General features: G+C 41.4%; 1 protein-coding gene across 1 annotated transcript in view; it reads right to left on the bottom strand.

Moving 5' to 3' along the window:
* Positions 1-26,312, bottom strand: part of LOC106578362 (pro-neuregulin-3, membrane-bound isoform) — a 95,347-nt gene that overhangs the window by 23,634 nt on the left and 45,401 nt on the right. Inside the window, exons 3-4 of the mRNA XM_014157078.3 lie at positions 20,999-21,125; positions 214-329 (exon numbers count right to left, since the gene is read on the bottom strand). Coding sequence (XP_014012553.2) covers positions 214-329; positions 20,999-21,125 — 243 coding nt within the window. The remainder of the gene's footprint in view (positions 1-213; positions 330-20,998; positions 21,126-26,312) is intronic.

Below are 26,312 nucleotides of genomic sequence, written 5' to 3' on the forward strand. Positions count from 1 at the left end.
CCTTTGTGTCTGGTACCGGAGCCTAGATGCATATTAACATATTTATTACCAACTGCAATCATCATGAATCTTTTTTACATTCCATGAAAGCGCTGTTTATATTGTGCCATATTGTACATTTTACTTGGCTGCATCCACCTCTGTAGACTGGAGCGGCCCATTTAAACAAGCGGGGCAGGAAGAACAAGAGAAGATGTTCTACTGTATGAGTACCTGAAGCTTTTCCCTTTGGTGAGTGCTCTGTTGAGAAGCGGTGGAGCTGCTGTGGGTGCGCCAGCTGACAGACTGCTGCACCCTTGAGGAGGGGAGGACCCATGAGATTTGTAGCACTGCAGTGAAAGACATAAATACCTAATAAGGACATGAGTTGAGGAAAGTAGGAAGTATATATTAGGATCACATTGAGTTCTGTGTACGTAATATAAACATTCTGAATACAACAAAAGTATGCACACAAACCCACATACACACAAATATTTACACACACACACACACGGCCCATTGCGGAGCCGTAGATAACACTCAATTATGCTCAAAGAGATATTCAACGTCTGCTTTTTTACCCATTCACCAATAGGTGCCCTTTGCGAGCATTGGAAAACCTCACTGGTCTTTGTGTTTGAAATTCACTGCATGACTGAGAGACCTTATAATATCAATTTAATCAATTTCAAATTCAGTCTAACACAACAAATTGTGGAAAAAGTCATACTTTCTATTCACACCCCTTGACTTTTTCCACATTTTGTTGTGTTACAGACTGAATCTAAAATAGATTAAATTGAGACCTACACCTAATCACAATACCCCATAATGTCAGTGGAATTGTGTTTTTATGTATAAAAAATATAAGTTGAAATGTCTTGAGTCAATAAGTATTCAACCCCTTTGTTAAGCCTAAATAAGTTCAGGAGTAGAGATTTGCTTAACGAGTTACATAATAAGTTGCATGGACTCACTCTGTTTGCAATAATATTGTTCAAAATTATTTTTTAATGAGTACCTCGTCTCTGTACCCCACACATACCATTTCCTATAAGGTCCCTCAATCGAGCAGTGAATTTCAAACACAAAGATCAGAGGTATTCCAATGATCGCAAAGAAGGGCACCTATTGGTAGATGTGTAAAAAAAGCAGACATTGAATATCCCTTTGAATATGGTGAAGTTATTAATTACACTTTGGATGGTGCATCAATACACCCAGTTACTACAAAGACACAGGCGTCCTTCCTAACTTAGTTGCCGGAGAGGAAGAAAACCGCTCAAGGATTTCACCATGAGGCCAATGGTGACTTTAAAACAGTTACAGCGTTTATTGGCTGTGAGAGGAGAAAGCTGAATCGATCAACAACATTGTATTTAATCCAAAAATCTAACCTAATTGAAAGAGTGAAAAGAAGGAAGCCTGGACAGAACACAAATATTCCAAAACATGCATCCTGTTTGAAACAAGGCACTAAAGTAATACTGCAAAAAATGTGGCCAAGCAATACACTTAAACTTTTTGTCCTGGATACAAAGTGTTATGTTTGTGGCAAATCCAATTCAACATTACAGAGTATTTCTCTCCATAATTTCAAACATAGTGGTGACTGCATCATGTTATGCGTTTGCTTGTAATCATTAAGGACTGGGGAGTTTCAGGATGAAAAATAAATGTAATGGAGTTAAGCACAGGCAAAATCCTACAGGAAATCCTGGTTCAGTGTGATTTCCACCAGACACTGGGAGATGAATTCACCTTTCAGCAGGTCAATGACCTAAAACACAAGGCCAAATCTACACTGGAGTTGCTTACCAAGAAAACATTGAATGTTCCAGAGTGGCCGAGCTACAGTTTTGATTTAAATCTACTTGAAAATCTTTGTCAAGACCTGAACATTGCTGTTTAGAAATTATCAACAACCAATTTGACAGAGCTAGAAGAATTTAGAATAGAATAATTGGCAAATGTTATCCAATCCAGGTGTGGAAAGCTCTTAGAGACTTACCCAGAAAGACTCACAGGTGTAATCGCTCCCAAAGGTGCTTCAACAAAGTTTTTACACATGGGTGTGAATACTTATTTCATTTACATTTGTCTCTATTTAATTTAATAAATTATAAATAATTTCTAAAAACATGTTTCACTTTGTTATTATGGGGTATTGTGTGTAGATGGATGAGAACATTTCTTATTTTCAATTCAGCAACAAAATGTGGAATAAGTCAAGGGTATGAAAACTTTCTGAAGTCACTCAGCAGAAAAAGAAGCAATAGTCCTGAGTCACTCTAGATGTTCCCCCATGATAAATGCCCCCCTCAGCCCAGGCAGAGTCCCTTTGATTTGAATTTACATTAAATAATAGATTAAGGGTCGCCACTTTATGACTACACTCCTTGGCATGGAACTCTCTTCCAATTTATATAGCACAAGTGAACAGCAAACCTGGTTTCATAAAAAATATAAAGCAACACCTCATAGCACAACGCCTTCCCCATGTGACCTACTTGTTGTGTGCATTTACCAACATGCATGTTCAACAGATTTTTTTAAACATGTTTATATTTAACTAGGCAAGTCAGTTAAGATCAAAGTCTTATTTACAATGACAGCCTAGGAACTGTGGGTTAACTGCCTTGTTCAGGGGCAGAACAACAGATTTGGACCTTGTCAGCTCGGGGATTCAAACTTGCAACCTTTCGGTTACTAGTCCAACGCTTTAACCACCAGGCTACCCTGCCGCCCCAGGTGTCAAAGTTATCAATAAAAGTGACTCCAGCAGAGCTACAGTAGTCTTGTGTATGCGACCAATAAAATTTGATTTTGATTTGCAATTTTTGAGTCATCTGTAATGCAGATTTTTTTTTCTGATCCCTTTGTAGTGGTCCCTCATCCCTCATTTATGTTTTTGATGGAACGGTTGAATTAAGCAAACCGCACTTAATTTGGGGAAACCTCTGTAACCAATTTAAGGAGAGAATTTAATAATTAATTGTAGGTTTATTTTTCAAGACAACCGGACAGTTCGACATTATTTGAAATAAATACGCTATTTCACCGACCATTGTTCTTTGCTTGTGTTTTGCATGGTGTCCCTGTTATTTTAAATGAGAGACGTCTCAAATCAGAACCAAAAGTTTTGAGCAATATGCAACTTTGTCTGTGGCGTTGGGCCGCGAAGAGTAATGGCAACTGGTAGAGCTTTTTGAGTCAATGCGACATGGTCGGTAAATTCAAGATACAAGAACCATTGGAACAGTTTGCTATTACAGCGGATGAAGCAGCGGAAAGAGCGTGGAGATGTGGAAATAGATAGTCTCAATGATGACATCGATGATTCATTTCTGGACAGTGGGAGTGAGATTTTTGGAGAGAATGGATCCTTGCCTTCTGGCTGATCCATATGTGGTGTCAGGATGGGTGGAGAAGAGGTTGGGGACTGAGACGGGAAAACTAACTTGAAGTGGACTCATGATGATTTTTTTTGTGTCTTCCGTCCAGAGGGAGAGTGTGCTCCACACCACACGCCTCAGGCGAAACAACCTGTGACTTGCTTTGCTCTCCAGAGCAGGGAGCTGTTGAAAGGAGTGATAACTGGAGTGGCATTAAGTGTTGAGGAGGACCAATTGAAATGGAAGATTCCCGGTGTCTGTGATGCCCCCGTTTGGTGCGACGCAAACCCGGGTGTGATATAGAAAAGACGCTGTTGATCCTGCTGAGTTTTGATGCAGTCTTCACCCAACAAAGTCAAGTTAGGATATGTCAGTTATCCCGTGAGAGCTTTTGTCCCGAACCCATTTCATTTTTTTAGGTGCCAAGCTTATACTTATGTTGCAGCAGTGTGTAGGAGGGAGATTCCTGGATGTGAGAAGTGTGCAGGACGGCATGAGACAATGGAATGTGTAGTATAGGTGGAAAAAGCTGTGTGTGTTAACTGTAGAGGTACCCATGGTGCTGGAGATCAAGAAGTGTCCAGTGAGAGAAAGACGGGTTGAAGTTGCAGGATCAGAGTAGTACAGAAGGTGTCGTATGCTGAAGCAGTGTAGAGAGTATTATGAGGAAGATAGGTCCAGGGCGAGGGATCCTAAGAGGCTCCCTGTTAGTAGGCTGAGGCTAATAGATAGTGATAGGAATAACGTATTTTAGTAAGGTTGGCTTCTTAGTGTTCATAGCCATGGTTATCAACTGTAACACAAAGTGAATGTAAATCACAGAAAATATATGTTGTGATGGCAGCTGCAGAGAAGTACTTGGGTGTACGAGATTTTACTGCAGAGTTACAAGGTGTGTTGAACGATAGTGTCCTGTCCTCCCAGGCTGCCGGCCTGGTGTAGGATCAGATAGGGCCAAGTAGTGGAATAGAGGTGAGGTTTTAGTGGATGTAGGATTAGTTGGTAAGGCAATTTCTATTCCCTTTTCCCCTATCCTTTTGTGTCACAAAGTGTAATCAATTCACACTCCAGAACAGTATACGGCAGGGCTCTCAAGGCTGCCGGCCCAGATGGCATCCCTAGCCGCGTCCTCAGAGCATGTGCAGACCAGCTGGCTGGTGTGTTCATTCACCATTGTTCCTGTTCCCAAGAAAGCTAAAGTAACTAAACTAAATGACCATCGCCCTGTTGCACTCACTTCCGTCATCATGAAGTGCTTTGAGAGACTAGTCAAGCATCATATCACCTCCATCCTCCCTGATATCCTTGACCCACTCCAATTTGCTTAACACCCCAATAGGCCCACTGACAATGCAATCGCCATCACACTGCACAATCTCATCTGGACAAGAGGAATACCTATGTAAGAATGCTGTTCATTGACTACAGCTCAGCATTTAACACCATAGTACCCTCCAAACTCGTCATTAAGCTCGAGATCCTGGGTCTTGACCCTGCCCTATGCAACTGGGTCCTGGACTTTCTGACGGACCGCCCCCAGGTGGTGAAGGTATAAAACAACATCTCCACCCCGCTGATCCTCAACACTGGGGCCCCACAAGGGTGTATTCTCAGCCCTCTCCTGTACTCCCTGTTCACCCATGACTGTGTGGCCATGCACGCCTCCAACTCAATCATCAAGTTTGCAGACGACACTACAGTGGTAGGCATGATTACCAACAACGACGAGGTGGCCTACAGGGAGGACTTGAGGCCCCTCGGAGTGTGGTGTCAGGAAAATAACCTCTCACTCAACGTCAACAAAACAAAGGAGATGATCGTGGACTTCAGGAAACAGCAGAGGGAGCATCCCCCATCCACATCGAAGGGACAGTAGTCGAGAAGGTGGAAAGTTTTAAGTTCCTCGCCGTACACATCAAGGACAAACTGAAATGGTCCACCCACACAGACAGCATGGTGAAGAAGGCGCAACAGCGCCTTTTCAACCTCAGGAGGCTGAAGAAATTTGGCTTGTCACCTAAAACACTCACAAACTTTTACAGATGCACAATCGAGAGCATCCTGTCAGGCTGTATCACCGCCTGGTACGACAACTGCAGCGCCCTCAACCGCAAGGCTCTCCAGAGGGTAGTGCGGTCTGCACAACGCATCACCGGCGGAAAACTACCTGCCCTCCAGGAAACTTACAGCACCCGATGTCACAGGAAGGCCAAAAAGATCATCAAGTACAACAACCACCCGAGCCACTGCCTGTTCACCCCGCTACCATTCAGAAGGCGAGGTCAGTACAGGTGCATCAAAGTGGGGACCGAGAGACTGAAAAACAGCTTCTATCTCAAGGCCATCAGACTGCTAAACAGCCATCACTAACACAGAGAGGTTGCTGCCTACATACAGACTCAAATCTCTGGCCACTTTAATAAAAGGACTTAATAAAAGTATCACTAGTCACTTTAAATAATGCCACTTTAATAATCTTTACATATTATATTACTAATCTCACATGTATATACTGTATTTTATACCATCTATTGCATCTTGCCTATGCCGCACGGCCATCGCTCATCCATATATATATATATGTACATATTCTTATTCATCCCTTTACATTTGTGTGTATAAAGGTAGTTGTTGTTATTTAGTTAGATTACTTGTTAGATATCACTGCATTGTCGGAACTAGAAGAACAAGCATTTCGCTACACTCGCATTAACATCTGCTAACCACATCAAAATTTGATTTGATTTCAGCTACATTGGCTGCTATCTAGGTCTGACCATAAAAACAATTTTAACAACTAGTTTCCATAGAGAGTGACAAATGCGGTCTGATAACCCTCTTGCAAAGTAATAAGTTGGGTTACAATTTTTTGGTATTTTGAAACGGATGCCAATGGACTTCATTTGTTGAATGACTAGGCAACTTGGCTAGTTCTTGACTTTGGTAACCAAGTCACATGACACGCCATGTAAATAAGGAATTGATTGCAATTAAAGAGTAAAGAGAGGTTTTTAAAAATGAAATGGGATATTACATTATTTCCACTCAAATACATGAGTAATCAATTAAATTGGTCACAATTGAATAAAAGTTGTTTAATTTATAGAGAAATTGATTCTTCTAACATCACTTTCTGTTTTACTTTTAGCTTGCTTGGAAAGTTTCCCCACCATGTGAGTTATCTTCTAGTCACTGTATTTGTCTACCTTGTATTTGAAGCAGGTTAGCAGAAGGCCTAAGAGTTGATAAGATGAAACAATACATTTATTAAGTGATTCATCTGTTTCTGATTCTTTGTCTCATTTGCAGCTCAATTGTTTCCAAAAGTCTCTAGTTAAAGGTGATCAGGTTTACTATACTACTATGTACACTCACCGGACAGTTTATTAGGCACACCACCCCATTCCCAAAAATGTATTGCTCCTACAGCTACTAGTCCACTTACAGTTGAAGTCAGAAGTTTATGTACACATAGGTTGGAGTCATTAAAACTCATTTTTCAACCACTCCACAAATGTCTTGTTATCAATTTATAGTTTTGGCAAGTCAGTTAGGACATCTACTTTGTGCATGACACAAGTCATTTTTCCAACAATTGTTAAGAGACAGATTATTTCACATATAATGCACTGTATCACAATTCCAGTGGGTCAGACGTTTACATACATTAAGTTGACTGTGCCTTTTAACAGCTTGAAGACTTCCAGAAAATGATGTCATGGCTTTAGAAGCTTCTGATAGGCTAATTGACATCATTTGAGTCAATTGGAGGTTTACCTGTGGATGTATTTCAAGGCCTACCTTCAAACTCAGTGCCTCTTTGCTTGACATCATGGGGAAATCAGAAGAAATCAGCCAAGACCTCAGAAAAACAATTGTAGACCTTCACAAGTCTGGTTCATCCTTGGGAGCAATTTCCAAATGCCTGAAAGTACCATGTTCATCTGTACAAACAATAGTACGCAAGTATAAACACCATGGGACCACGCAGCCATCATACCGCTCAGGAAGGAGACGCGTTCTGTCTCCTAGAGATGAACGTACTTTGGTACGAAAAGTGCAAATCAATCCCAGAACTACAGCAAAGGACCTTGTGAAGATGCTGGAGGAAACAGGTACAAAAGTATCTATATCCACAGTAAAACGAGTCCTATATCAACATAACCTGAAAGGCCGTTCAGCAAGGAAGAAGCCACTGCTTCAAAACCGCCATAAAAAAGCCAGACTACGGTTTGCAACTGCACATGGGGACAAAGATCCTACTTTTTGGAGAAATGTCCTCTGGTTTGATGAAACAAAAATAGAACTGTTTGGCCATAATGACCATCGTTATGTTTGGAGGAAAAAGGGGGAGGCTTACAAGCCGAAGAACACCATCCCAACCGTGAAGCACGGGGGTAGCAGCATCACGTTGTGGGGGTGCTTTGATGCAGGAGGGACTGCTGCACTTCACAAAATAGATGGCATTATGAGGTAGGAAAATGATGTGGATATATTGAAGCAACATATCAAGACATCAGTCAAGAAGTTAAAGCTTGGTCACAAATGGGTCTTCCAAATGGACAATGACCCCAAGCATACGTCCAAAGTTGTGGCAAAATGGCTTAAGGACAACAAAGTCAAGATATTGGAGTGGCCATCACAAAGCCCTGACCTCAATCCTATAGAAAACGTGTGGGCAGAACTGAAAAAGCTTGTGCGAGCAAAAAGGCCTACAAACCTGAGTCAGTTACACCAGCTCTGTCATGAGGAATGGGCCAAAATTCACCCAACTTATTGTGGGAAGCTTGTGGAAGGCTACCCAAAACGTTAGACCCAAGTTGAACAATTTAAAGGCAATGCTACCAAATACTAATTGAGTGTATGTAAACTTCTGACCCACTGGGAATGTGATGAAAGTAATAAAAGCTGAAATAAAGCATTCTCACTACTATTATTGTGACATTTCACATTCTTAAAATGAAGTGGTGATCCTTTTACTAGGATTAAATGTCAGGAATTGTGAAAAACTGAGTTTAAATGTATTTGGCTAAGATGTATGTAAATTTACGACTTCAACTTTATCTAATCTCTTGGCTACCATTTTTCCTGATGGAGCAATTGTGGGACATCCAGCACCACTTGTGAACACCTACTCAACCTCTAAGGTAAATGGCTTACAGCATCTTACATTGTAACGGTTGTCGTCGGATATAGACCAAAATGCAGCGGGGAAATGTGCACTCATTTTCTTTATTATAAACAGACAAGAAGGAGAACCAAAACAAACACAAATAAACCACAATGACTAATCACAGGCTGGTAAGGCACAAGGCTATACACAGAACAATCTCCCACAAAGTACTCAACATATACATACCTATATATAGGACTCTCAATCAGAGGCAACTAGAAAACACCTGCTTCCAATTGAGAGTCCAACCCCAATTAACAAAACATAGAAATACAAAAGACTAGACAGAACATAGAAATACACTAACATAGAACAGTGCCCAAAACCCCCCCGGAATACATAAATCAAGTACCCTACTAAACAAACCACCACCCCGAACCATATAAAACAAATACCATCTGCCACGTCCTGACCAAACTACAATAACAAATAACCCCTATTACAGGTCAGGACGTGACACACATTTACATTTTACTCGATAGCATTGAAGTATTCACATTGAAACAATGGACCTGGACATGATTTTGTTGTCATAAACCCAATCCCAAATGGACCCCTTTAACCTCTATGGGCTAGGTGGGACGCTGGCGTCCCACCTACGTAACAGCCACTTGCAGCCTGTGGCGCGATTTTCAAAACCTTAAAAATCCTATTACTTCAATTTCTCAAACATATGACTATTTTACAGCTATTTAAAGACAAGACTCTCGTTAATCTAACCACACTGTCCGATTTCAAAAAGGCTTTACAACGAAAGCAAAACATTAGATTATGTCAGCAGAGTACCAAGCCAGAAATAATCAGACACCCATTTTTCAAGCCAGCATATAATGTCACCAAAACCCAGAAGACAGCTAAATGCAGCACTCACCTTTGATGATCTTCATCAGATGACAACCCTAGGACATTATGTTATACAATACATGCATGTTTTGTTCAATCAAGTTCATATTTATATCAAAAAACAGCTTTTTACATTAGCATGTGACGTTCAGAACTAGCATACCCCCCGCAAACTTCCGGGGAATTCGCTAACATTTTACTAAATTACTCACGATAAACGTTCACAAAAAGCATAACAATTATTTTAAGAATTATAGATACAGACCTCCTCTATGCACTCGATATGTCCGATTTTAAAATAGCTTTTTGGTGAAAGCACATTTTGCAATATTCTAAGTACATAGCCCAGGCATCACGGGCTCGCTATTTAGACACCCGGCAAGTTTAGCACTCACCATAATCATATTTACTATTATAAAAGTTTGATTACCTTTTGTTGTCTTCGTCAGAATGCACTCCCAGGACGTCTACTTCAATAACAAATGTTGGTTTGGTCCAAAATAATCCATCGTTATATCCGAATAGCGGCGTTTTGTTCGTGCGTTCCAGACACTATCCGAAATGGTAAAGAAGTGTCGCGCGCATGGCGCAATTCGTGACAATAAAATTCGAAATATTCCATTACCGTACTTCGAAGCATGTCAACCGCTGTTTAAAATCAATTTTTATGCCATTTTTCTCGTAGAAAAGCGATAATATTCCGACAGGGAATCTCCTTTTCGGCAAACAGAGGAAAAAATCACAAAGGCAGGGGCGGTCGGGTCATGCGCATAAGCCCAGAGTCCCTTGATCGGCCACTTGAGAAAGGCGATAATGTGTTTCAGCCTGGGGCTGGAATGACGACATTCTGTTTTTTCCCGGGCTCTGAGCGCCTATGGACGACGTGGGAAGTGTCACGTTAGAGCAGAGATCCTTAGTAAAAGATAGAGATGGAAAAGAAGTTCAAGAAATGGTCAGACAGGCCACTTCCTGTAAAGGAATCTCTCAGGTTTTGACCTGCCATTTGAGTTCTGTTATACTCACAGACACCATTCAAACAGTTTTAGAAACTTTAGGGTGTTTTCTATCCATATGTAATAAGTATATGCATATTCTAGTTACTGGGTAGGAGTGGTAACCAGATTAAATCGGGTATGTTTTTTATCCAGCCGTGTCAATACTGCCCCCTAGCCCTAACAGGATAACTAACCTATGCACTTGTGGAGATCTGAGATTATTTGATGGGTCTAAACAATATGTTGAAACTTCCCCCTAGCCTATCAGAGTTCTAATTTGAATGATTACCAAATTGCTTACACTTGTCAAATCCTCTCAGATCTTCTCAAGTCCATAGGGAGTAGGGTCTAGGGCAGGGGTATTGAACTCTTACCCTACGAGAGTCAGAGCCTGCTGGTTTTCTGCTCTACCTGATAATGAATTGTAAACACCTGGTTTCCCAGGTCTAAATCAGTCCCTGATTTGAAGGGAACAATAAATAAAAATACAGAGGAACTGGCTTCGAGGTCCAGAGTTGAGTTTGAGGGGCCTAGGGGTTGATTTGGGATTGGGCCATACTTGTGGAATCAGAACTTTCAAATGAAGTGTGACAGACATTAGACATCTGTTATTGTTAACATGTGATACATTTTGCCTCACAAGTTTCTCCAACAAGCTCACCTGGAAGTGTCACAAAGCAGAGGTTAATGGCCTACAGTAAATTGATAGTATTTAAAAACAGTGGATCTTATTTTGTAGTGTTACTGTATACTTTAAAGCCTTTCAAATGATGCCTGACATACATTAGACATCTGTTAATGTTAACATGTGATTAATTTTGTCTCAGACATCTCTCCACCCAACTGTATCGCAAGACAGTAGAGGTAAATGGCTTACAGTAACTTCATATACTTAAACACTGAAGCATTCACATAAAAACAATAGACCTTATTTTGTGATCTTTTCTGTTGCATTTATCTTATTTGTTCCTACAATCCTGTCTCTATAACTCCCCTTGTGTATGTTGTTACTATAGAAGCGTGCCAACTTAACATTAAAACAGTGAATGGAAATCAAATCAAATGTATGTCACATGCGCCGAATATAGTCAGGTCCATAAATATTTGGACATTGGCCAAGTTATTATTATTTTAGCTGTCCACCACAGCATATTGGAGTTTAAATGAAATACTGAATATGAGCTGAAAGTGCAATTCTGAAGTGTTTAGGGCTATATTATCTTCTCAGATTCAGCCAAATGCTTATAAATTCATTGGATGGCGCTTCACAGTGCAGATGGACAATGACCGGGGAACAGTGGGTTAACTGCCTTGTTCAGGCGCAGAACGACAGATGTTTACCTTGTCAACTCGGGGATTCGATCTAGCAACCTTTCAGTTACAGGCCCAATGCTCTAAGCACTAGGCTACCTGCCTCCCGATAGATACACGCACACTACAAGTTAATGTTTTAAATGTATGTAAATTGTAAAGTCTTGTCTGTAATGTCGTTTTTGTTTTGTCGGACCACAGTCAGTAAGACTAGCTGTCGCCATTGGTGTCGGATAATGGGGATCCTGATAAATCAAATAAATCACAGCACTTTCTACATTTATGAATTCCTAAAGAATTTCCCCTCAATTCTCTCTCTTTTTCTGGATCAAAATTAGAACCATTAACAAGGGCCTCTGTACTGGGAGCATTAAGAATTCACACAAGGTGCAGTGCAATGCCCCAAAGCCTCCTGAACAGAGTATAACAGCAGATAATGTTATTCCAGGGACTGAAGTTCCCGAGATGGTCAGCCTTTGATTTTACTGTAAGTAATTAAAGCGATTGGATGTGACTTAGGTAGTGTCTCAAATAGAACCCTATTCATTATATAATGCACAATGAATAAGGTAGTGCAAAAGTAAATAGGATGTCATTTGGGACTCCCTCTGAGTCTATTCAGAACTCTCATTGCTCATAAGATCTCTCACTCTTCTCGTTCTTTACACCCTTGACTCCCATAGTGACCTGTTACAACTTGTTCTCCACCGGCACAGGAAAACTGGATCATTTTGACCACCCTCTCACAAACTCAGCTGGGGGTAATGGGACATCGAGGAGGTGGCCGTTGTCATTTGACTCTCTCCGGCACAATTGCAGTAACTTTCTTAAGAGTAATGTAACATGAGTATTATGTCTGCGTCTCGCCACTGCCAACAGTATAATTGGCTTACTGAAGATTATGTTATGCCTATCAACACTTGTTTTACATGAGTTATGATGCTCCAGATACTCAACTAGTCTAAAGACGGACAGTTTTATTGCTTCTATGCGCCTATGTAGATATTCCATCAAAACAAAATCTGCCCTTTCCAGCTATAATAGTCATTTACAACATTAACAATGTCTACACTGTATTTCTGATCAATTTGATGTTATTTTAATGGACAACAAATGTGCTTTTCTTTAAAAAACAAGAACATTTCCAAGTGACCCCAAACTTTTGAATGGTAGTATATATTCATTAATCTGCTTTTCATATTGATGTACTGTTCACAATGTCAGAGGCAGGATTGCAATCGGTGTTACAGGAGTCTGTTACTGCACATATGACTAGAAGGTGTGAGAACAAAATTACAATATTATGTAATAATACAGTTTATGCATCAGATAAGGTTTGATGAGTACTCTTGTCTGTGGGTTAAATTGGGCCTCTGGGGCTTGAGCTGACAGTTGACTTGGTGATAAAACTAAAGACCGCATTCCAGAGATGAGATGTGGTGGGTGTAACCGAGATAGAGAGCCTGGAGGAATAGAACAAAACCCTCATTGTGTCAAAATCATCCTGGCATCTGGGAAACTAAGCCGGGGTGTGGTTAAAACAACACTGAGTGCAGATGACCACAGAATGAACCCAGGATGGCTTGTGGTGGACCCCAATCGGCAATGGGAGGCGAGGAACCAGCCATGACTAAGCATTTTTAGTGTCAGCTATATAAGAACTCTGCATTGTCTGTAAAGGTTAACCTGTCAAGGTGTAGGGGGCAGTATTTTCACGTCCGGATGAAAAAAGTACCCAAATTAAACTGGTTACTACTCTGGCCCAGAAACGAGAATATGCATATTATTAGTAGATGTTTCTAAAACTGTTTGAATGATGTCTGTGAGTATAACAGAACTCATATGGCAGGCAGAAACCTGAGAAAAATCCAACCAGGAAGTGGGAGATCTGAGAATTGTGGTTCTTCTTTTGAATCCCTATCGAAACTACAGTGTCTGTGGGGTCACGTTGCACTTCCTAAGGCTTCCAATGGCTGTCAAAAGCCTTCAGAAAGTTTTTTCATCATTCTCCTATTACTGGGCAGAGAATAGGAGCTCAGTTAATGAGTGGACTGCCTGGGGACCAAGGACTTGGTGATGCGCGAGCCCGATAGCGTGCCCCTGCTTCTTTTTCTTCTGGAATGAATACGCTATTGTCTGGTTGGAATATTATCGCATTTTTACATTAAAAATACCATAAAGATTGATTGTAAACAACGTTTGACATGCTTCTACGAACGGTAATGGAACATTTTGACTTTCTGTGTCTCGAATTACGCTCGCGCATTATGCCTTTGGATAGTGACCTGAATGCACGAACAAAATGGAGGTATTTGGACATAAATATGGATTATTTCGAACTAAAACAACATGTCTTGTGGAAGTAGCAGTCCTGGGAGTGCATTCTGACGAAGATCAGCAAAGGTAAGAGAATATTTATAATACTAATCCTGAGTTTAGGTGACCCTAGAACTTGCCGGGTGTCTGTATAGCTTGCTTTGATGGCGAGCTATGTACTCAGAATATTGAAAAATGTGCTTTCGCCGAAAAGCTATTTTAAAATCTGACACAGCGATTGCATCAAGGACTCCTGTATCTATAATTCTTAAAATAATTGTTATGTATTTTGTCAACGTTTATGATGAGTATTTTTGTAAATTGATGTGCTCATTCACCGGAAGTTTTTGGTGGGAACATTATACATTCTCTGAACATCACGCACTAATGTAAAATGCTGTTTTTGGATTTAAATATGAACTTTATTGAACAAAACATACATGTATTGTGTAACATGATGTCCTAGGAGTGTCATCTGATGAAGATCATCAAAGGTTAGTGCTTCATTTAGCTGTGTTTTGGGTTTTATTGACACATGTCCTTGCTTGGAAAATGGCTGTGTGGTTATTTTTGTCTCTGTACTCTAACATAATCTAATGTTTTGCTTTCGCTGTAAAGCCTTTTTGAAATCGGACAATGTGGTTACATTAAGGACAAGTGTATCTTTAAAATGGTGTAAAATAGTCGTATGTTTGAGAAATTGAAATTATGATATTTTTGCTGTTTTGTATTTTGCGCCATGCTATTTCACTGGCTGTTGAATAGTGTGGGACAGTCACGTCCCACCTAGCCCAGAGAAGTTAAGCTCTCGGCCACACACCTTAGAGTGCGGTCGACAGCTTCATCATTGCAATAATTAAATCAGTATTAAATAAGATGATTGTTTGAAGAAATGACAAAGTCTCGCTCACTTGATTCGACTATTCCACCACAAAGGTCATAAAACTATGAGATTAAATGTTTCGCTGGAGACGTCTGTAATTTCCACTTGTGGCACTTCCTCTCTCAAACAATCTGTCAAATTTAATTGGAGGACTTGCAAAACAAATGTGCCATTCTATACTGAACAAAAATATAAACAATTTCAGATTGCCCAATTTCAGATTTTACTGTGTTACAGTTCATATAAGGAATTCATTAGGCCCTAATCTATGGATTTCACATGTCTGGGAATACAGATATGGTGTGACCATCAAGTCGGTAGTGCATGGTGAGTTTGTGGCTCTAGAAGGTTCTCAGGCCGAGAAACATTCTCGTCCATTTGCAGCGCCTCATGCAGCGCGACACATGATTGTGGCCTGTGGAATGTTGTCCCACTCCTGTTCAATGGCTGAGTGAAGTTGCTGGATATTGGCGGTAACTGGAACACGCTGTCATACATGTCGATCCAGAGCATCCCAAACATGCTCAATGGGTGACATGTCTGGTGTGTATGCCGGCCATGGAAGAAATGTTCAGCTTCCAGGAATTGTGTACAGATCCTCATGACATTATTATAATGCTGAAACATGAGGTAATGGCGGCGGATGAATGGCACAACAATTGGCCCCAGGATCTCGTCACGGTATCTCTGTTCATTCAAATTCTCTAAAACGATGTTGGAGGCAGCTTATGGTGGAGAAATGAACATTAAATTCTCTGGCAACAGCTTTGGTGGACATTCCTGCAGTTAGCATGCCAATTGCATGCTCCCACAAAACTTGAGACATCTGTGGCATTGTGTTGTGTGACAAAACTGAACATTTTAAAGTAGCCTTTTAATGTCCCCAGCACAAGGTGCACCTGTGTAATGATCATGCTGTTTAACCTCTTACATCTAGACGTTCCGCTAGCGGAACACCTGCTCCAATATCCAATGATGGGCGTGGCGCGAAATACAAACTCCTCTAAAATACAAAAACTTCAATTTTTCAAACATATGACTATTTCACAGCATTTTAAAGATAAGACTCTCCTTTATCTAACCACACTGTCCGATTTCAAAAAGGCTTTACAACGAAAGCAAAACATTAGATTATGTCAGCAGAGTACCAAGCCAGAAATAATCAGACACCCATTTTTCAAGCTAGCATATAATGTCACAAAAACCCAGAAGACAGCTAAATGCAGCACTAACCTTTTATGATCTTCATCAGATGACAACCCTAGGACATTATGTTATACAATACATGCATGTTTTGTTCAATCAAGTTCATATTTATATCAAAAACCAGCTTTTTACATTAGCATGTGACGTTCAGAACTAGCATACCCCCCGCAAACGTCCGGGGAATTCGCTAACATTTTACTAAATTACTCACGATAAACGTTCACAAAAAGCATAACAATTATTTTAAGAATTATAGATACAGACCTCCTCTATGCACTCGATATGTCCGATTTTAAAATAGCTTTTGGTGAAAGCACATTTTGCAATATTCTAAGTACATAGCCCAGCCATCACAGGGCTAGCTATTTAGACACCCGGCAAGTTTAGCACTCACCAATATCCCACTTCCTGCATGAAATCTTCTCAGGTTTTTGCCTGCCATATGAGTTCTGTTATACTCACACACCATTCAAACAGTTTTAGAAACTTTAGGGTGTTTTCTATCCAAATCTACTAATTATATGCATATTCTAGTTTCTGGGCAGTAGTAATAACCAGATTAAATCGGGTACGTTTTTTTATCCGGCCGTGCAAATACTGCCCCCTACCCTAGAGAGGATAACCACACAACTTCTGATAAAATATAGTGACCACAATCACACAACTACTGACAATCACCAAACAAGTTCTGACCACATCTAGTAACCACAACCACACTACTACTGACAGCAATCACACATCTACAGACAACTCATGTACTGGCTATGACAACTGGCCAAAACCACACCATTTCTGACCAAAACCACACATCTGCCGACCACATTTAGTGACCAACACAACATAACTACTGACCACAACAAAACGTCTGACAACAAAACAACAGACCACTCATCTACTGACCACAACCACCCAACTACTGACCACAACCACACATCTGCTGACAACATGTATTGACCACAACCACATAACTACTGACAATACACAGACATCTTCTGACCAGACAACTAATGACAATGCTACTGAACTGCTGATCACAACTACTTCCCGCAACCAAACAACTTCTGACCACATCTAGATGAACAAACCCATACAACTACTGACAACAACACAACTACAAATAGTGACCACAACCACCAAACTTCTGACCACAACCATACAACGACTGACCACAACCACACAACTACTGAAAACAACCACACAACTTCTAACCACAACCACACAGCCAGTGGCTTGCAAAAGTATTCACCCCAATTGGTATTTTTGAGAATGATGTTTTTGAAGATGCAAAATATTTTTTCTTGATAAACAAACAAGAAATAAGACAAAAAAACTGTGCGTAACTATTCACCCACCCAATGTCAATACTTTGTAAAGCCACCTTTGGCAGAAATTACAACTGCAAGTCTCTTGGGGTATGTCTCTTTAAGCATTCTTCAAGGCAAAACTGCTCCAGCTCCTTCACGTTGGATGGGTTCTGCTTGTGTAGAGCAATCTTTAAGTCATAACACAGATTCTCAATTGGATTGAGATCTGGCCTTTGACTAGGCCATTCAAAGACATTTAAATGTTTCCCCTTAAACCACTTGAGTATGGCTTTAGCAGTATGCTTAGGGTCATTGTCCTCCAGGAAGGTGAACCTCCGTCCCAGTCTCAAATCTTTGGAATACTGAAACAGGTTTCACCTCACGAAATTCCCTGTATTTAGCACGATCCATCATTCCTCAATTCTGGCCAGTTTCCCAGTCCCTGCCGATGAAAAACCACACAACTTCTGACCCCCACCATACAACTACTGACTCCAAATACAAAACTACTGACCACAAAACTACTGACAACATCTAGTAACCACAACCACACAACTACTGACCACAAGCATACAACTTCTGACCACACAACTACTGACCACTCATCTACTGGCTACAACAACTGACCATAACCACACACCTGCTGCCCACAACTACACAACCACTGACCACAACCATTAAACTTCTGACCACCATCACACAACTACACAACTTCTGACCCCTAACACACATCTGCTGAACATGTATAGTGACCACAACCACAAAACTACTGAAAAAACATCTGAACTTCCAACCACACAATTACTGACCACTCAACTGCTGACCACAATCTCACAACTTATTACTAAAGCCACAAACATTCTGACCACCACCCCACAACTACTGCCCGCAACCACACAACTTCTTACCATATCTAGCGAACAAAACAACAGAACTACTGACAACAACAACACAACTACAATTAGTGACCACAATGACACAACTTCTGACCAAAACCATTTGACTGACCACAACCACACATCTTCTGATCACATCTAGTGACAACAACCACACAATTACTGTCACGCCCTGACCATAGAGAGCCCTTGTTTCTCTATGATGTAGTAGGTCAGGGTGTGACGAGGTGTGTTCTAGTTTAAAATTTCTATGTTGGTGTTTTGGTTTGGTTCCCAATTAGAGGCAGCTGGTAATCATTGCCTCTAATTGGGGATCATATTTAAGTAGCTATTTTTCCCACCTGTGTTTGTGGGATATTGTTTTGTGTTTGTGCATGTGCACCACGTAGTCACGTTTCGTTGTTCATTTATTGATTTATTTGCTTTTGCTTAAAGTTTCACTTTGTAATAAATATGTGGAACTCAACATCCGCTGCGCCTTGGTCCCATTCTTACGACACCTGTGACAGAATATCCCACCAAAAAAGGACCAAGCAGCGTATCCACGAGGTAAAGGAACTTTGGACATGGGAAGAAGTGATGGGTGGATGCGAAACCCTGGCGGCAGACGGAAGGTAATAATGGAGGACAGCGACGACGCCAGGGTTCGCGGCCACAGAAAGCCCAAGGACAACCCAAAGATTATTTTTTGGGTGGAGGCACAAGGGGTGGCCGGCTGAGCCGCGGGAAGAGCCAGAACACATGGAGCAGGCGATAGAGAAGTGGTCGGTCGACCCAAGGAGAGAGCCAGAGCCTGCCTGGGAGTCGTTGGAGCAATGTGAAGAAGGATATCGGAGAATGATGTTGGCAAAGTGTAGGCTGCAGCGCAGGCGGGCTGAAGATCGGGTCATCAGTCCGGTGCCATCTGTGCCAGCTCCACACATCAGATCTCCAGTGCGCCTCTCCAGCCCGGTACATCATGTGCCTGCTCCCTGCTCTCGCCATGAAGAGCCAGAGACCGTCAGGGAGGCAATGGGGAAGTTGGGAGAGAGAGAGATGAGAGAGATGCTGTGCAACTGTGTTCTGCTCAACATCCGACCAGAGGATCCGGTTAGCAGTCTGATGCAACCTGGGCCGGTTCCATGCTTCTGGCCTCCAGTGCGCCTCCCCAGTCTGGTACATCCTGTGTCTCCTCCTCGCACTCGCCCTGAAGTGCGTGTTCCCAGTCCGGTACGTCCTGTGCCCCCTCCTCGCACCGTCCTGAAGTGTGTGTCCCCAGTCCGGTACGTCCTGTGCCTGCTCCTCGCACTCGCCCTGAAGTGCGTAAACCACTTTCCACCACAGATGCGGAAGGCGACATAGGTGTATGTGGTGGATTGAGATGTAGCCCATACAAAAAACTGTTATCTCTAGCTAAAACATACATATTTTGATTTTGATCGACTCTTAAAGATAAAGTAAAACTTTTTCAACTACCACAAAAATTATTTTAAAACAGGTAAAGCACATCCCACAATTTTACTTAAAGTAAAATTACCATCTAGTTGTTGTTTATGTTTTTATTGACATATATAAGATTGTAGTAGGTGAGATGGGAAGATATAAGAGAGAAATATAACAGAAATTTGTGGGATCGGGGATCAAATCCCTGCCTCGGGGACAGGATGCAATTTGATATACTGGGGCAGCAGCACTACCACCAGACCAGTCCATGGCATCCATTTGGCATCCATTTGACATTTTAACAAAACTTACATATACTGTATATGTAAACATCAAAGTAGCATACCATATAAGAAACTAGATGGTAATTCTCCATTTAGAAAAATTGTGGGACTTGCTTTGGCTCTTTCATACTATTTTTGTGGTAGTGGAAGGAGTGTTCTGATTTTAGATTTGAAAAGCGGTGAAGTAGAGTAAGATTTCATAGTTTTGTCGAACTTGTTGGGAAAGTGTTAAAAATGTCAGTTGTTTGTAAAAGATGACAGAATATTTTATTGATGTGGTTACTAAAACAGCTACGTCGTTTGATGGGTTGAAGATATTTCTGTTCTGATTTTAGATTTGAAAAGCAGAGAATTAATTCTGTCAGGGATCATCAACTCGATTAGTTTGTCTCTCTATTATGCGTGGGAATACTTGGGAACAGATTTAATAAATTAAAATCACTTGGAGCAGATTTTCAGTTTTTTTTCCAGTCTTTTATGTCCAACAATGAAAAAGCACACCAAAAAATTGGATATTTTTCCCAGAAAACTTGGTGGGCCAAATAAAACCACCCATGGTCCAAATGTTTGGCCCGCGTGCCTCCAGTTGGGAAACTCTGCTCTAAGTTTTTGTCTAAATTGCTGGGAAACCGGTCAAAGTAGCTGATTTATGTCAAAAGTAATGTCAGACATCGTTTACAGTGAATAGAATGTTGGAAGTCATGATGTCACAATGGGACCTTCAGAATAATTTTATTTGTCCACTTTTAATCCCATTAGTGGATGAGGTTTTTAAAGGACAAAAATTTGAATAGTTTAAAAAGTATAAATGTTATCAAAAAGTTTTATACAAGTACCCTGGTCCTGACCGGTCTGCATGTTTGAAGTTATGAATTACATTTCTAGCTTTAACGGTGTAAGAGGAGTAGTGTTCCAAATAATAATACAACATATTCAATTATCTCAAGTCCCATTAATAATTTAATAAAATGCTGGTTCCTTATCTCACCGTTTGAAGCTGCCAGCCACACTGAGGCCTGGGGCTGGATTTAGACATGAACCCAGAGGCGTTGATACTGCACACCCTCAGGTTACGGCTCTCCAAGAAGTGTGCCCGGAGCTTTTCCCTGTGTCTCCTGCAGAGGGCAAGAGAAGCCATACTGAGTTTAATACAAAGCCCCACCTTCAGATTTCATGATCCTCAGATCATACTGTAAAGTACGTTGCTCTGGGTCAGAGCTTTGTGTACCTGGATCTTGTACACTGATCCACTGTATTTGTACTGCTCGTGGAGTAGGCATCACCCTCATCCACTTATGATGGAGTTTGTCAGCTCTATATGCTCAGAAGAAAATGTTATAACATTGGGTATATAACAAAAGGTATAATGTATTCAACTTGTTATGAGCATGCATATATTATAAGACATAATGTTTTGTCTTCCAATATGGGAATATTTCAATGAATTTAAATTGGCTGATAATAAGTTGCTTTGTGGTGAGGTTTCCCCTAGGTACAGATCTAGGATCAGCTTCCCCTCCCCATTCCTAACCATTAGTGGGGAAAATGCAAAACTGCTCCAAGGTCAGCGTCTAGGCGAGGGGTGTCAAACTCATTCCGTACAGGGACTAAGGTCTATTTTCACCTTTAAATTAAGCCCAAGACCACCAGGTGTGGAAAGTTCCATACTAATTAGTGACCTTAATTCATCAATCAAGGTCAAGGGAGGAGTGAAAACCCGCAGACACACGGCCCTCTGTGGAAGGAATTTGACATCTGTGGTCTAGGGGGAACTTCACTCTACACCAATATGATGATGCTATACATTATAAGATACCTTATATGGGGCAGATCTTATCACAAGTCTTTCAGTGTATTAACACTAGAACCACTGGACCTCGATGGACCCCCCTTCAAGCGAATGAGCAGACATTCTGACTGAAACACTCTAACAGTGTAATTAATATATTTAATGTATTCTGTCTCAAAATAATCATGTGGTTGTGCTTATGAAGGCCTTGGGTAACATTAGAATACCATTTTTATTTTACTTCAAATAACAAAATAGCATCTTCATTAGTTTATGTTACTGGAAGCTAAATGTAAAAAAATCTAACCGCCTAAATTCAAGTTCAATTCATTTTATTCGCGGAGTGCCTTTGATAAAACTATGGAAATTAAAGGATATGCATTGGAACATGGTAACAGCTTTATTATGAGAAAATAGAATAAAAAAATGTCCCAATCTTTTTTTTTTTTTATATTGAACCAGGCAAGTCAGTAAAGAACAAATTATTATTTACAATGACGGCCTATCCCGGACAAACCCTAACCCGGATGATGCTGGGCCAATTGTGCGCCGCCCTATGGGACTCCCAATCACGGCCAGTTGTGATACAGTTTGGAATCGAACCAGGGTCTGTAGTGACACCTCTAGCACTGAGATGCGGTGCCTTAGACCACTGCGCCACTCGGGAGCCCCCCAATCACTGAGATGCACGGTCAAAAGACACTCGATCATTATAAGTGCCAAGTGGCCTTTATAAATAGTGCAAATAGTGCAAATAGCACAAAAATAATAATACCATTATAATGAATACAAGTGTAGACATGACAGCAGTCAAAAATAGTGAATTATGCTTATATTGTGTGCATCTTCATACAATGGCATCAGTTGGATTTCACTTAGCTGTTATCCCTTTGTCCTAAAGTTGACACAATTTCATAACTTTCACTTGCTTGACACACTTTGACATACACTATATGGTCAAAAATATGTAGACACTTGCTCGTCAAACATCTCATTCCGAAATCATGGGCATTAACATGGAGTTGGTTTCCCCTTTGCTGCTATACCAGCCTCCACGCTTCTGGGAAGTCTTTCCACTAGGTGTTGGAACATTGCTGCCGGGACATACTTCCATTCAGCCACAAGAGTGTTAGTTAGGTCCGGCACTGATGTTGGGCGATTAGGCCAGGCTCACAGTCGGCGTTCAAATTCATCCCAAGGTGTTCGATGGGGTTGAGGTCAGGCCTCTGTGCAGGCCAGTCAAGTTCTCCACACCGATCTCGACAAATCATTTCTGCATGGACATCGCTTTGTGCACAGGGATATTGTCATGCTGAAACAGGAAAGAGCCTTCCCCAAACCGCTACTTCAAAGTTGGAAGCACACAATCTTCTAGAATGTCATTGCATGCTGTAGCGTTAAGATTTCCCTTCACTGGAACTAAGGGGCCTAACCCGAACCATGAATAACAGCCCCAGACCATTATTCCTCCTACACCAAACTTTACAGTTGGCAATATGCATTGGGGAAGGTAGCTTTCTCCTGGCATCCGCCAATCCCAGATTTGTCCGTTGGACTGCCAGATGGTGTAGCGTGATTCATTACTCCAGAGAACGTTTCCACTCCAGAATCCAATAGTAGCAAGCTTTACACCACTAGCTGACACTTGGCATTGCACGTGGTGATCTTAGGCCTGTGTGCAGCTGCTCAGCCATGGAAACCCATTTCATGAAGCTCCCGACGAACAGTTCTTGTACTGATGTTGCTTCCAGAGGCAGTTTGGAACTCGGTATTGAGATTTGCAACCGAGGACAGACGATTTTTTCAGCACTCGGTGGTCCAATTCTGTGAGCTTGTGTGGCTTACCACTTCGCAGCTGAGCCATTGTTGCTCCTAGATGTTTCCACTTCACAATAACAGCACTTACAGTAGAGCGGAGAAGCTCTATAGCAGGGGAGGTATTTGACAAACTGACTTCTTGGAAAGGTGGCATCCTATTACGGTGCCACATTGAAAGTCACTGAGCTCCTCAGTATGGGCCATTCTACAGCCAATGTTTGTCTATGGAGATTGTATGGCTTTGTGCTCGATTTCATACACCTGTCAGCAACGGATGTGGCTGAAATAGCTGAATCCACTCATTTGAAGGGGTGTCCAAATGCTTTTGTATATATAGTGTACCTTCGTTTGGATGTAGTGCATAATTCTATCTTTAATGTGTTATGTTGTCTTGTCATTCTTCAGCACCTTTGTAGACTGAAACAGTAGACTGAGAAGACATCTTTGATTCGGTGGACTGCTGCTGTATAGGATACATAGCATTTTAAGATTAAAATTAGAATGGATCAATAAAAATATAATGGCTCTCCCTGTTCTTCATTCACAATTGGTGATTATATAATTATGCATCATTCGCTTCCCGTCACTGATCAACTCACCTATTTTCACCATCATACTTTACTTAATTTATTTCATCTGTTGTTATATGTGTGAAAATAGTTTCGGTATAGTTTAAGTTAACCTGTTATGGCTAGGGGGCAGTATTTTAACGGCTGGATAAAAAACGTACCCGATTTAATCTGGTTACTACTCCTGCCCAGTAACTAGAATATGCATATAATTATTGGCTTTGGATAGAAAACACTCCAAAGTTTCTAAAACTGTTTGAATGGTGTCTGTGAGTATAACAGAACTCAAATGGCAGGTCAAAACCTGAGAGATTCCTTTACAGGAGGTGGCCTGTCTGACGATTTCTTGAACTTCTTTGCCATCTCTATCCTTTACAAAGGATCTCTGCTCTAACGTGACACTTCCTACGTCTTCCATGGGCGCTCAGAGCCCGGGAAAAACCTGAATGTCGTCATCCCAGCCCCAGGCTGAAACACATTATCGCCTTTCTCAAGTGGCCGATCAAGGGACTGTGGGCTTAGGCGCGTGCCCTGGCCGCCCCCGTCTTTGTGATTTTTCCTCTGCTTGCCGAAAAGGAGATTCCAGGTCGGAATATTATCGCTTTTTTACGAGATATATTGCATAAAAATTGATTTTAAACAGCGGTTGACATGCTTCGAAGTACGGTAATGGAATATTTAGAATTTTTTTGTCACGAATTGCGCCATGCGCACGACCCTGATTTACCATTTCGGATAGTGTCTGGGACGCACGGATATAACGATGGATTATTTTGGACCAAACCAACATTTGTTATTGAAGTAGCAGTCCTGGGAGTGCATTCTGACGAAGACAACAAAAGGTAATCAAACTTTTATAATAGTAAATCTGATTTTGGTGAAGGCTAATCTTGCCGGGTGTCTAAATAGCTAGCCCGTGATGGCTGGGCTATGTACTTAGAATATTGCAAAATGTGCTTTCACCAAAAAGCTATTTTAAAATCGGACATATCGAGTGCATAGAGGAGTTCTGTATCTATAATTCTTAAAATAATTGTTATGCTTTTTGTGAACGTTTATCGTGAGTAATTTAGTAAATTCATGACATTGGCGCAATTCATGACAAAAAAAATCTAAATATTCCATTACCGTACTTCGAAGCATGTCAACCGCTGTTTAAAATCCATTTTTTTATGCCATTTTTCTCGTACAAAAGCGATAATATTCCGACCGGGAATGTCCATTTAGCTAAACAGAGGAAAGAAAACAAAGCTTTCGGTCGACGCGGGCACGAGCCTGAGTCTCACAGTACTGTAACCAGCCACTACCCAAACGCGCGACTTTTTTTCAGCCAGAGCCTGCAAAGCCACGATTCAGCATTTTGCCGCCTTCTGAGAGCCTATGGCAGCCGTAGGAAGTGTCACGTAACAGCTAAGATCCTCACTCTTCAATAAACAGAGACAAGAAGAACGACACCTTGTCAGACAGGCCACTTCCTGCATGAAATCTTCTCAGGTTTTTGCCTGCCATATGAGTTCTGTTATACTCACAGACACCATTCAAACAGTTTTAGAAACTTTAGGGTGTTTTCTATCCAAAGCCAATAATTATATGCATATTCTAGTTACTGGGCAGGAGTAGTAACCAGATTAAATCGGGTATGTTTTTATCCAGCCGTGTCAATACTGCCCCCTAGCCCTAACAGGTTAAGTATAGTCTGGCCCAGGAGTGTGAAGGTGAACGGAAAGGCTGGAGCAACGAACCGCCCTTGCTGTCTCTGCCTTGCCTGTTCCCCTCTCTCCACTGGGATTCTCTGCCTCTAACCCTATTACAGGGGCTGAGTCACTGGCTTACTGGTGTTCTTCCATGCCGTCCATGGGAGGGGTGCCTCACTTGAGTGGGTTGAGTCACAGACGTGGTCTTCCTGTCTGGGTTGGCGCCCCCCCCCTTGGGTTGTGCCGTGGCGGAGATCTTTGTGGGCTATACTCGGCCTTGTCTTAGGACGGTAAGTTGGTGGTTGGAGACATCCCTCTAGTGGTGTGGGGGCTGTGCTTTGGCAAAGTGGGTGGGGTTATATCCTGCCTGTTTGGCCCTGTCCGGGGGTATCATCGGATGGGGCCACAGTGTCTCCTGACCCCTCCTGTCTC

Source organism: Salmo salar, chromosome 19 (assembly GCF_965601325.2).
Source record: "Salmo salar chromosome 19, fSalSal1, whole genome shotgun sequence".
Lineage (NCBI taxonomy): Eukaryota > Metazoa > Chordata > Actinopteri > Salmoniformes > Salmonidae > Salmo > Salmo salar.